The 14,164-nt window shown below is 40.9% G+C and overlaps 1 protein-coding gene across 1 annotated transcript in view; it reads left to right on the forward strand.

Moving 5' to 3' along the window:
* SHB (SH2 domain containing adaptor protein B) overlaps positions 1-12,828 on the forward strand; it is a 73,669-nt gene extending 60,841 nt beyond the window's left edge. Inside the window, exon 6 of the mRNA XM_049796367.1 lies at positions 9,950-12,828. Coding sequence (XP_049652324.1) covers positions 9,950-10,133 — 184 coding nt within the window. The 3' untranslated portion in view covers positions 10,134-12,828. The remainder of the gene's footprint in view (positions 1-9,949) is intronic.
* Positions 12,829-14,164: the final 1,336 nt, after the last annotated feature.

Raw genomic sequence — 14,164 nt, forward strand, 5'->3', positions numbered from 1 at the left:
TCAAGTGTGATGTCTTGCTGTTACTTTCTTTGAGTGTAATAAATTTGAGGAGAGATAGCTTTACTGGTTAGACACACTGTTTAAAAGTTATGACTGGCTGCAGAAGCCTTAATGAAATACTTTCAAATGACTGCAGTCACCTTTCACTTGTTGATTAATGTGTTCTGAAAAGCACTTGGCTGTCTGTAGCCTGCATCCTCCTATTAGTCTAAGCATCCTAGCTGTAGGTTTTGTAACTTTTTTTACACGGGTTTAGCTGGTACAAGTGTGGCAGGCCTGAGAAACTGTGTTTAATAACAGCAACTATGTTGCTTTTGCAGTGTTTTGTGCAGTATATGAGCTTTTCACAACAATTCATGAACAGGGAACACACTAAGCTCACTGGTGGGAAAACTCTAGTGAAGGCAAGCTCCCTGTTTGGTGGGTTTTTTGGGCGGTGGGATCTGCTCTCTGCCCCTCCACCGGATAACTGATGAAGCCTGCTGTTTCTGTTGTATCCTTGGACTGATGCTTTTGCATCTTTACCATCATAATATGTAGGCAGGCACAACAGGAGAGGTCCAGAAGCCAGATGTGGCCCAGGTGTGTTGTGTGAGGAGGAGGATGAGGGCAGAGAGGTGATGACCTCTCTGGAATCAGGCAGTAGATCAGCAACAGGAACAGAAGCAATGGGATGTTTTTTATGGACAATCCGTGAAACACAAAAAGATAATTAGTCTCCATCTGGCTCTTCCAGCAAATGGAATAGTTGACAGATACATCTCAGCCTGTGATAGGGGCAGGCAGAATATCTGTATACCCGCATGAGTGACTACATGAAATAATGGGGCACACATATTGAAGGATCTGTGAGGAAGAGACAACATCTAGGGAAATTATTGTAGAGAAGTTGGATTTACAGAAAACATGTCTGTTATTTTGAGATACCATAGTTTACCCAGGGAAAATTAATTGCATCTGAATTGGCTATCTCTGGGGGCATCAAAGAAGGTCTTTATGATATACAGATTTATGCGTTGCTCATCTCAGTTAGAAAAAGGAATTGTTAGTTGATGACAGGTGTTTGAGGCAAAAAGCATCTTTCTATGGATTGTGATCCAAAGATGTGGGCCTTCTTGTCAGCATTGTTTGAATTCTCCATAGCAGAAGAGGGAAGGAATATGATCTACCTTCCCAGAACAAAATGATCCCAAAGGCCTGAGGGGCAGCTGTGCATTCTCTTGTACCTCCTCCAGCAGCTGTGCATTTCTCCTTGTGTTTCCTCTTCTCTGTATTCCTTCAGGGTTGTAAGTATTTGGCTCACTCATACCCTCCCACTCTTTCCTTAAACCCAGTTTTAATTGCATAAGGCTGGGTAAAAACTGGAGATCCATACTCCTGGTAACCATGTTGTGACCAGGGCTCCCAGTTGCTGGCTGCCATTGAACTGCCTAGTTGCAAACTCCTTATATTAGGTCTGTTCTTTACTAGCAAGCAGGCTGGTGAAAGAAGTGGAAGTAGATGTGCCAAGGGTAGAGAAGATCAATCTCACACTTATAAGTGTGTTTTAGATGTTCAGCAATTACCTCACTGCACATCAAGCTCATAGAGATGCCTTCCTAATGTAACAATAGAACAACATCTCTGGGTATTATGTTTCGATCTTGCTCAGTGAAGACCAGCCACCAGCTGGCCTCTAATGGCTAATTCTTTCAGTCAGGATTTCTCCTTCCCAAGGCTCTTTGCAGCAGTGTGCACCACGCCTGCATTCCTTCATTTCCTGACTCACATCTAAATTTCAGGAAACATGATTTTAGACTAGGATTATTTCACAAATCAGCTAAATGTGCAAACTGTGAGTAAAAACATTAATGGGCTTTGCTTTCTGCTCTGTCAGATAATTTATGCACAGTCATTGCCACTGGAGGGAGAACAGAGCTGAATTCAGAGACAATGGTGTTTGCTGACATCCTGATGCTGTGGACTCATAAACAGGCATGTGGTTTTCCCTAAATAGCAAAGAGGACTGCAGGCAAAGTTTTTCGTCATCATGAAAATACAGGATTGATCTGTAGAAGAGGTCCTGTTTTCCAAAGCTGAGAACATAGACTTTGGGTAGTTCTGGGTTTTGGATTAATGCTGGACTTTGCACCTTTTAGTTGATTTAAAACATGTAATATATTCTTGGAAAGTAGCTGTTGTAGTACTGTAGAAAAAATACGAGTTTCTTCCTGTCAATATTATTTATAAAGAGGTAGGGGGATTTTTGATGGCTCTCTAAATCAGCAATTGAATAAAAGTATTTAAAAGTGTATTACTAGTCTGCTGTTGGCCTAAACAGTAATGGTAGGGACCTGGCTGTTAGCAGACAGCAAGGGTTCCGTCACTTCTACAGAACTCCAACAAGCTAAACATCCTTACTGCCTTCAAAGCAGCAGGTGGGAATTGGTTATAGAGAATGGAGCCTGGGCTTGATAGAGTGGTTTTCACATATGTTGGATGCTGTTACAAATGAATGCTGCTAGCCCTTGCTAGTAGGGCAAGAGACATTGTTTATTGTACCATGGAGACAGTGGCTGTCAGATATAGAGTGACAGTGTTGTATATCCTGTGCTTGAAAAAGCAGAGCTGAGACAGGAAAAGCAGTGGACAGGTCAGCCTCTGAATGTCTCCAGTAGAGGATTTTTCAAAGTAATCACTCACTTGGAGGAAAAAAAAATTTTTTTCTTTTTCAGAGGAGATTTTAATTTATTTCTTTGTTGTTGTACGTTGGTATGAAACATTATAGGTTTCGTTCAAAGTGACAGCATATAATATAAAACAAAATTTTGAAATACGAAGGCATTTCATAATGGAAAAACAAAACAACACGTTTCCTACATTGCTAGAATGTGTTTTTCTGATGTTACTGCAAAGTTGTTGCTTTTTTCCTTGTCCAAGTGATATTTCATCAAAATGAATGCGAAAAATCTGTTCTGACAAAACAGCACTTTCTTCAGCAAAACAGTGTTCAAAAGGCTTGGCCAATTTTTCTGATTCAGAACATAAATGATGTTTCAAAGCCATTAACATTTTCTGGAAAAAAATACTAGTTTTAATAACTAATTAATATTTCTTGAATGTTCTTGTATCACACTTCAGGCATAAGATCAAAAAAAGCACAGTCTGATGAGCTGTCTGCACAATTCCTTTCCCATCCTTTGAAAACTGAAGGAAAATTTGTGGGAAAGCTGTAATTCAAAGTCACTTGGTGTTATGGTTGTGTTGCAAAGCATTTTAAACAAGGTGTGACTATTAGTCATATAGCAAGTATTGTGTCTCTGTAAACATCTGTGCTTGAGAGTTCCAAAGCAATTTGATGCAGGGATTAGCAACTAGGAATTCTCCTGTTCTGTACTTGAAACTCATGGGAACTGTTGCAATAGGGAAGGAGTGAATATTGTCTGTAGTGGCACTGTTTTGTCACTGTTTTCCCTCAGTTGAACAAAAAACTTGAGAAAGAATTATTGCAACATTTGAGAAACCATAATGACATTCAGAATTCATGTAGTAGCAATATCACATGATTTATGTCAGGTCCCAGCACCTTCTCTTGCAAAATGTGTATCTCATCTCTTCAAGGCTTTTACCAGTGTTCACATATGTGACTTGGGGATTGCCATTTAGGTTCTGCTCTTTGAAAACCTTGGGCCTGGCAGGTTCTAACAGTTATTGCTATTGAAAGAGCTGTGCAACTGGTATTCCAAAACCAGGACTACTCACTATCAGGCACAAGTTCTGCTTGTACTTGTTCAGGTAGGCTCCAATACTGCTTAGAAAACTAAGCAGAAACTGATTCACAAAGAGTTCAACCATGAGGTCTTTTTCCTTATCGCTACCTGAAATTTCAGTAATCTCTTTGCATACTAAAATCAGAGCTTAGATCAAAAGGGTTTGGAGGAGAGGAAAAGGGAGGACTACGACTTCCAGGTTCCTTTCTGAACAGTGTCCCTGTAATCCTAGTCACTGGTGTAGCAGCAATAGTGGTGTTAAACAAGTGTAATGCATTCTGCCCTTGCCACTTACTAGTAGGCACTGATTTGCTGAGTCCAGGCATACCAGAAGAGGGGAGACTGTAAGACAGACTTCAAGAACAAATGGGGAAGGGGAGACAGCACACAAGGCTCCTTAATGTAGATGTGAACAGTTTCAAAGCATATACATCTGGAAGTGCTTAATTCAAGGGCATGGTTTCAAGGTAGTAAGCTGACTTTCTTCCAACTTAATTTGTTCTTCATTTCTCATGTCTGGTTTGATATTTCTAGCTGCAACTAGTGACAGCTCAGTTGGTTTACTTGGAACAAGGAAGGCAGATAACGGATTCACAATGTAATTTTTGGAAACTAGAAGGGGACAAGAAAGGAGTGAAGCAGGAAAGTATTTGAAAACATAATCCTTGCTTTCATCCACCAGTAAGCCTGGAACAATGCACAATTTAAAGAGTTCTGGACATCCAGAAAAGTAGCCAGGATAGAAATTAGAACTCAGCCCATCTTTAACAACGTGATGATGACTATTGTCTGCAAACACTAGCAATCAGTAAAATCAGTTCATTGACTTAATGTTCTTGCCTCAGTTCTTCTCCTTTGTGAACAGAAAATTTGCATGCTTGACATTGCAACACTTTGAGGTCAGTTTCACACAGCTCCCAGTTGCCACCTCTACTCTTCCTCAGGCTTCACACAAAATGACCTCTGAAATCCATTTCTGAGGGCTTTTTATTCAGACAAGGTTTTACTTAATGAAAGTAATTCTGGGGTTTTTAGGAGAACCAAAAATCAGAAATGCTTGGGAAGAAATAGATTGGGATGTGTTTTTTGTGGAATTATTTCACAAGAAACCATAATAAAATCCACCTCCATTTCAAACCAGCCACAGACACTGTTAAGGGAAACTCTAGGTTTTGACCTGTTCTAATTCTAAAAGCTGAATAAACACAACATTTGCCGAAGAGAATATACAAAGGAGGTAGTACGTGAGATAGTATGGAAGTGGGAAATAACCATTTTTCAAGAGCCAAGATGCTAGGTTAGATGGCCATCCGTTTCCTCCCTGTTTTCCACCATACTGCCTTGAAAAGAATGGGAGCTAGTGCTTGACTGACGGCTGTTAGAGGTGTAATTGAATAATCAGAGGAGATAGCTGAGAATGAAGATGACTGAAGGTTACTGATAACTGAATAAAGATAACCTCACAGGTTTTCCTCTGCATAGGGCCAGTTGACAGTTCAGTCATCTGGGATGTTCCACAAAGACCCTGGTTTGGAGTTGCTTTTAGCAGAAAAGCTATGTTCAAATGAAATCTCCAGGTTTGTTAGTCTTAGGCAGTCAGCTTTCAAAGTCTAAATGAGCCAAATGTCATAGAGGGCTGTGATTATAAAATGATTCAGTGAATGCAAGGAGAGGTCCTTCATTCATTGAGCTTAATCTAATACTGCACAAGTCAGTTTGCTTTGTTATTGATTTTAACATTGTGGGACTATGCCACTGAAAAATTGTAATGCAAACTGCCTGAAAAGAAGGGACATGGGGTGACATCCCATTGCCATGAAATAAGATAGAAATCTCAGGAAATAGTGATGGAGTTTTGGTCCTCGAAATGCAAACTTTATGTGGATTGCAAACTACTGTTTATGAGAGATGAGTGTGACCCTTCTACTTCCGGTCATATCAGTTTTGTATACAAATGTTTTTAAGTCATCTATCATGAAAGGAATTGATTTAGTGTAAGTGTTGCACTATACTTTTAATGAAAAATTCATTGAGCAATTACCAGGAAAAGTAAGAGGTATAAGAGGTGCATGCTAACTGTTGGTAATATGCACCTGCAGCTACAAAATTATGTAATGTATTATTAAATATCTTGCTTTTTAGGAGTGGGCAATTTTGTTACTGGGGTCAATTTCATTAGCAGTATTTCATAGCCTTCTTGATCAAAAATTTCTTTTTGTTATGAGTGGTATGCAGCATTGGTGTGAATTGCATTAAAGATTGCATACATTAATGAGATGTGTTACCTGCTGGGGAGATCTCTGTGATTGCAGCTTGCTCTTCAAACATGTTTTATCAGAGGAAGAGAAATTGACAAGATTCTTCTTTTGATAAGAAGCAGGGCTGCTGGAGCTGCCTTGTGCAGCATCACTATGAGGCATAGACGGTGCTTTGGTGAAACAGTATGATCACAGAACTATTAATTCATGCCATATTCAGCTGCTTTGCAGTGAAGGGAAAAAACAGCAGCAGAAATATTCCCTTGTTTGTAAGCAAGTGATCTGAAGCTCTGATTGCCAAGCTAGACTACTGGTCCAAAAGGACCTGAAGCAGAGAATGGAATGGAATGGAATGGAATGGGTTACTTACCCCAAAGGAGCTGGCTCTCAGCTGGCCATGTCTTTAGCTTATTAATGGAGATGGTCTCCACTGTATTTGTCTAGCAAGCCCATTATACTGAAGTGTTTTCATCCTTTCTCTACGCAATCAGATTTTGCTTTCCCAGGTTTGAGCTGACAATTTGCAGATGACACCAGTAAAATAAAATACAAATAAAAAAAACCACGAAGACTTTATTATTCTAAAATACACAAGTGCACAGGAAAGTACCGTGTTCCCTGCTTCCAGGAGTCAATAGTTGTTCTTCTGCACACTTTAGGATAGCTGGCTCCTCAGCGTTTGTGTCAGACTAGGATAGACCTGCATGCAGGACAATAGCTTGTCTACACTCCTGTCTGCATTAACTGCAAGATTTCTCTACAGATGGTTGCAAGGTGATGGCATCCCTGCTGGCTGGTTCGCAAAGGGCAAATCCAAACAGCAGGAGGTGAGCAGTCTGCCGTGCAGCCTGCACCTTGTAGTGTCTGCCATCACATTGGAATGGCTTCTCACTTTCTTGAACCTCTTGTCAAAACTTGTCCCTTTTGCAGGTCTTCCCCTTATTAGTGTTTTGTGTCTACCTTGAAATGGAGGTGGATTTTATTGTGCTTTATTGTGAAATAATTACACAAAAACACATTTTCAATTTCAGGAAAGTTTTAGTTAGGAGTCCTGAAATAAAATTTCACAGGTTTCTCTTATTCTTTTTTGATCTTTTTTCTTTAATAGTAGATTTTTACAAATGTTTCAAATCAAAATTGTTGAACTAGAAGCCCTACTTAGTGGTTTCTGAAAATATACAAATGGTAAAGATTAATCATAGACCCCTAGAGAGATCTAGATGGGAATGGAAATCTGGAGGTGTCTAGTCCAACCCCCTGCTTCAAGCAGGACACGCTCATCAGGTTGCTGAGTGGTTTGTACAGGCAAATTGGGAAAACTTCTGAGGATGGAGACCCCCTGACCTGTCTAAGCCTGGTCTCAGGACTGCACCACTCTCATGAGAAAGAAGCTCTTCCCTATGTCCAGTGGGAACTCTCTTTGTTGCCACTTGTACTTGTTGACTCTGAGAAACTTCTGTCTTCTCTGTAACTCTTCCATTTAGGCAATGGATGACTGCAGCCTGACACCCTCCATCTCATCCTTTCTTCTCCAGACTGAACAGACATAGTTCCCTCAGCCTATCCTCGTATATCCCACCCCTAGACCATGTTTAGTGGCCCTGCTCTGGACTTGCTCCAGTACTGGCTTCTTTTCTTTGTGGGGGGCCCTCACACCAGTTACAGTTACAGATACATATGCTGCCTCACCAGTGCTCTGTAGAGAAAGTAGTCACCTTCTTCCAGCAGCTGGCTACACTTTTGCTCCACAGCCCAGGCTGCAGTAGGCCTTTGTGGGCAGACTGTCGAATCACATTCTGTGTCCTCTCCACCATAGTTCCTTTCCTGGCCAGTCATGTCCCTGCTTGCACTGCTGTCTAGGTTTATTCCATCCCAAGGGCAGAAGCTTTCTATTTGCCTTAGTTGAATTCCATTAGGCTATTATCCATATCTTCTAAGTCTCAATTCTTTTTTACTCATCTTCACAAACAGTGTGGCTTCCCAAAAGACAGAACTGTCATGATATAGAGGAGATGCTTTTTATTCATTTGTGGAATTCTGGTAGCCATAGACATCATATACAGTAAACTTAATGACTGTTTACTACCCAAACCTGAGTATCTACACAGGTCCTTATCAGGGAAGCATCAGCTGTCTGTCATGAATACATGGCTTGTAGCAGTTTGTTTACATTTTATGTGTTTTCTTTTTGTTTTAAAAAGGGCATGTGTCCTTGCCCTTTCTGCACCAGAGTGCACTTGGCAGATTTTTCTCCAGTTCTTGCTATACTACTGAAATTAGCATGCACCTGTGATTCCATTAATTTATCTGCACACTTTCAAGGTATTTTGTAGCAAAACAGATGCATAGTGAACTGAAGGAAGGGAACAATGCATCTGTCCTTATAATAAAGTATTTAAAGATGCCACCTTTGTTTAAAGGAAATACAGAGCAATTATGATTCGAAAGGGATTCTTTTCTGCTAAGAAATTGATACTTAAAGCAAGATTTTAAGCATGTAGAGCTATAATTACAGTGCCTGCAGTGGTTTCTGCTCACCAGAAGACATCACTTCATCACAGAATTGTTGAACACATCTGGAGGATATGTCCTTGATTGTACTAGAAGCACTTCTGGAGGGCATGTTGCACCTGCTAAATAGAAAATGGCAGATTTTAGGGAAGCTGCTTTTAACATGGCATGATTTGTTTTCCTGTTCTTTCTGTGTCATCTTAAACTGGGTTTCCTTGCTGACATAGACTGACTCCAGTTTTAACACTATTGTCATTTTCCCTGGACACGCTTGGAAGAAACAATGGTTTGGAGCCAGAAAGTTAGCGAGTGGGACATCAAACAAGCTGTAAAAACCCTCTAGTCCTCATTAAACATCTTGAAGTGTAGGAGCTGTCCTTTGCTCTTGTTTTGTCCTGGCTAAATTCTACACTCTTAAAATAGCCTGTATGATATGCTAAAGACAGCAGACACTGAAGGGTCACTGCTGGGAAGAGAGGAGGTCAACTCCACCACCTGCTGTACTATACGGCAGTGTGGGTGCTACCTGACAGAGTAGCATTATGTTTGATGGGTTGCTTTTCAAGAGCAGACAGGGCAGTTACCATGTCACTATTCTCTTCCCTGTGTAATCATGAGCCTTCCCTCAAAGACGCGGCATACTGTGCAGGCAGGCAAGCAGGTAGGTCATCTAGGAATTGAATGCTTCAGGTGTCGAAGTCACAGACTGGTTTCTGCCTGCAGAAAGGCTACAAGATAGTAGCCTTTGCTCAGTACAGTGCAGGTGAAAGTCTTCATGCCATTCACCTTGGGAATGGGCTTATCTGAGGAATTTTTCCCAGCTGAAGCCACCAGGTTCTGCTTATAGCCATGTTCTGGGCACTTGCTGCCAGGGTGGGATGACTGTGGTCTGTCCTGAGGTCACCAGGGCAGAGTGAGGCTCATGGGCTCACTGAGGACCCCAGGGCTGAGATCTCCAGCCTCATCTGAGTGAGGCTCATGGCCTGCCTATGTGTCTATGTGTCTGTGAAGAGAGCCTCAAGCATCTGACAGGCCAAAACCAATGATACCTTTTGGTCTAGAAGTAATTATTGGCTGTAGTGAAAAGTAAATGTTCACAGGAAAACATTGTGGGGGGACAGGAAAGAGGTTGTTCTTTGGCATACCTCTGGATCATTTCCAGGGTAAGATAGCCTTGCACCTGGATCTAGACAGCATGGGTGGTGAAAAGAAAATACTAGCTTATGCTGCCTTTGTGTTGGACTGTCCATGGGGGTTTGCAGCTAGCAGTCACTGTCTGTCAGTGTCTGGCCACTGTTTTGGCATGTCACCCAACAACTGCTTGCATTTTGTTCTCACACATTCCCCTACATCATGAAGGACAGCCTGTCACGGTGCTGCTCCCCTCTTCCCTATGCAGAAGCATGAACTAATGCTTTGGTTTCCTTGCAGGAGCAGTCAAGGTTTTATGCACATGAAACTGATGAAAACCAAAGAGAAATACATCCTGGGTCAGAACAGCCCTCCCTTCGACAGTGTTCCTGAAGTCATCCACTACTACACCACAAAAAAGCTGCCTATCAAAGGAGCAGAACACTTGTCACTGCTCTACCCTGTAGCTGTACGGACCCTTTGATAACCTAATCTCACCCCTTCCTGTGGATAGGAGGTGAGAGGTAAGCTGGATTGCACAGGATTTTTGCAGAAATTCAGTGCTTGAGTCTGTGATGGAGAGTGGCAGCCTTTAGTCTTGGTAACACGGGCGCTCTGCAGAGTTGTGTATGGGACTGTGTGTATGGCACTGTTACGCTGCAGCATGCCTCTAGAACAGTGCTTCTACATAAGAGAAAGAAAACTTATTTTAGTGCAAGGATAACAAGTAACCTTCCCAGAGCTTCTCTGTGAATGAAAGTACTTCCCAACAAAGGTTCTTCCTCCATGTTTTGAGAAGAATCAACAAGTTCTTCTCAGCAGTAAAACACCAGCAACTTTTATTCTCTTGCTACCCTGAGAAACTTCTCCATGTGAAAGAGTAACCTGCTTCCGAGGGACCCTAGGGTGTTCTTGGTGGACCTGAGAAGGAGATGCTTAGCATCCAAGTCCCAGCAGCTCCGGTCACTTAGCTTGGTGGGGTTTGATATTTTTAAGGCAATTTCTTGATGTAGTCAAATGTTGAGCTCCTATTAGGCATACAATCTGAAAATAATTTTGTGAGAACAAATCATGGTCAATTATTTATTAATAGGGAATGTAATTAAAAAGTAGTTTATTGTATATTTTTAACCTTTTTGGTACAATAATCTCTTAAGGGTTACTGTCTTCATTTGCAAGTTCATTCATAGATGCAGGCAGCCAATTCTGTTTGGAGCAGTTACACTGTAATGTTTTAAGTAGTTGAGAATGAGTCATTTTAATATGTGTGTTAGTATTTATGCATGAGGGTGAGTGAAGGCTTTTATAAAGCTATAGTAGGCAAAATCTTCACTTGCTCATTCATCTGAATCAGTTGTCCCACTGAGGTAGCAGACTAACAAGTGTGTGTCACACTGCCTTTCCATAAGATGGCTTTTGCAGCTGTATAAATGAGAACTGCTGTATGTAGCAGAGCAGAATTTGTTTTTCTGGTGTACCAAGGCATTCTTAAAGCATGGTCCCTTGACACATACCTTCTGACCAGTGTTTATTTTCACCATGAGCAGAAGCCTCTTGCTGTATTTCAGTCACTGTCAGGCAGAAGCACTGCAGAAGCTGCTCTGTACCTTAGTCCTGCCAACTCACTGCCCATCCACTTGAGAGATGTTTTCTACATTCTTTGTGTGCTCATTGAATGGGATAAATGAAAATAATATAATTGTGCAGAAACTGGAACTGGGGAATCAATAGCCTGTAGTCCTTACTTTGCCCCTTCTCCCACTTATAAGTCGAATGTTCTACATTAACCCATCAGCTGTTGTAGTAGCAAACTGGTCATATGCAGTTTATGTATTTTACAGACTGCAATAGGGCTGTGAAATTGTGTGTTATTTAATTCAGCTTTCTTACGTAGTATTCCCTTTTATGTATGCTTAGAAAACCTGAAAATTGTAATGGAATAACCCTTTACTGGCTGCAAAAGTAGTGCTTCAGTGTATTGTCTAATCTGGTAAGAACCTCAAGGATGTCCCATATAATGTCATCGGTGATGCATGTTCTGCTTCCTTTTAAGTCTGCGTTGTTCTTTATATGACATCCAACACAGTTTGAACAGGAGTGGATCACATGTATGTGAGGAGCCCAGTGTCATTCTGTGCAGCAAGAGTAGTAGGTCAAACTGCCCCCATCTCACCCAGAATTTGAAGCCGCATTGGAATAGGTTCTTACTGGTTTTCTGAGAGCAGGGTGACATGATGGAGTACAAAGAGACAACATTCCTCTCACAGTGTAACCCAACATCCCCTTTTTCACGTACTCGCCTACATGTGCTATTTATTTCCCTAAAGTCTTTGCAGAACTCTTCATTCTCTTCTTAACATCGCCCAATTGGCAAGAGCATACAGGCACTTTTAAGACAGCATATTCTTCTCTCACCAGAATACGAGTTCATGAAGATGGCAGAGCTCACAGAGATTAGGAATCAGATTGCATCTGCTGCTGTCTGAGTCTTTGCCTGTGGGGTCTCTGGCAACTCCATCATGGCTCTTGGGACAGAAATATGTCATATTTCTTCTTTTGCATGTTGAAGTGCATTTTTGAAAATCTGGCATTGTTGCTGTTCTATGGTCTGTTTATCTTCTTCAGTAATAGAAAAGTAAGCCCCTACTCTTTCTAACAACAATTACCAGTAGAAACCAACAGCATGGCCTTGCCAAGCTTCCTTAAGTACATTGTCTTTAGTTCATGGAGATTACTGTTGTACCAAATCTTTCTTGTCATGGGCCTGATCAAAAGTCAGGTGGTGCCACTTTATTGCTGTCTGCAGATTTTGGGTTGAGATCCCTTGCTTCATACAAATCAGGTCAATATGCATCATACAAATGTGTATACAGTTTATTACAGCTTCAAAGATCAGATCAGGGTTCTTGGTTCAGCAAAAGGAAATCATATCAGAAAATGTTGGTTGTCTGTGGGAAGGTTTTTTTGATTATTTTTTAAAAAGACTTTTATAAAATACTCAGTAATTGCAGCATAAATAAAACCAGGATTTCATTTGCACTGTAATGTTGTATTTGTTTATTTAAGTGATTGTATGATATTTTTCCAGTGAAGGAATATTCTTCCTAGACCTTTTAATGTACAGTGAAAATGCAGTGTGTTGCAGTGTGTAGCATTGCATATAAATGGAAGATCTCATAGTGATCATGCCTATATAACACATTAAAAGTTTACTGAAAAAAAAATTATAAACCTCTTCCTTTTCTTCCTCTATCAATGTGTACTCAGATTGTCTTGAACAGCTATGTAGCTGAAACAGCCTTTCAGAACAATTTGTGTTTGTGTGTCTTAACTGTGTATTGAAAGTAATCATTGGGCTATAATCTGGTCTGGAGTCTGGAAAATAATATGGCTCAGTTCTGCCCTGAGTAATTCTTTTGACAATGTACACCTTTGCAAGACCTGTGCCAAAACAACACCTGTGCATGTGTGAATGACATTGCTGTCTAATTGCTTGAGGTGCTCAAGGAATCCAGTTATTGCTGTTTACAGCATAACACTGATGAATCACTTTTTGCAGACTTTATAAGAAGTGTTAATTAGGCTTCTATTTTGATGAGTATTTCAGTGTGATGAAAGCCCCCAAGGTGTGAACATCTGTATGATGGGTAGGAGAGTTTTAGTGGCCAAGATTATATCTCACAGTTGCTTCCATAATTGGAAAAATTGCTAAAGTTTGTGAAGTATAGTCATCACCATGGGTTCTGTACTTGGTAGTAGTTTATTCTCTGACTGAAATTAAGTCTTAAGAGCCAGGATGCAAAGTGCAGGGATCTCTTAAGTGCAAAGATAAAAACCACGCATTTCCAGCTTCTCAAAGAAAATGGCCTGAGTCTGTGCTCTGAGGGAAATCAGTTGCTGCTTGGAGGATGAGACATTTATGTGCTGCTTATTATTATGGCTTATTATTGTGCCCGATAAGGTTCAGGATTTGCCCTTTGTCTTGCTCTCATGGCTCAAGTTGGCAACACAAACACTGTGTGGCAATGTTTGTGGAGGCTGCAAATGCCATCTTTCATCCAGGCTCTGATTCCATATTCAACCTGCTGCACTGCTAAGCTACACTCTGGGGTACTCAGTTAGTCGTCTGCTGCTGTTAGTTATTCATGCCATCCTCAGGTTGTACCTAGGGTGCCTGAGCAGAACAAGAAAGGTCTTAACACTTGTTTAAGTAAATAAATAAAAGCCACCCAAGACACTGCTGCACTAGCTTCTTGGAGACAGGGAAAAACAAAACAGAAACGAAACAGACCTGTCTGCACTCCTGGTCTGAGCAAGGGGAGAAGGGAATGAACAGTGGAGAGTCAACTGTTTTTCATGCATTCTTTCCTTTTTAATGACCTGCAATGATCCCATGTAAAACACTGCAAATTACTTTGTTTTATTACTTCTTGCTGGAGTTCCCAGTAAGAAGGGAGGTAAAAACGAAGAAAGGAAATGGCAGCAGCTGAACAAAATTGTTGGTCTGAAATGAAG

The sequence above is a fragment of the Accipiter gentilis genome, chromosome Z (genome assembly GCF_929443795.1).
Source record: "Accipiter gentilis chromosome Z, bAccGen1.1, whole genome shotgun sequence".
Taxonomy (NCBI): Eukaryota; Metazoa; Chordata; class Aves; order Accipitriformes; family Accipitridae; genus Astur; species Astur gentilis.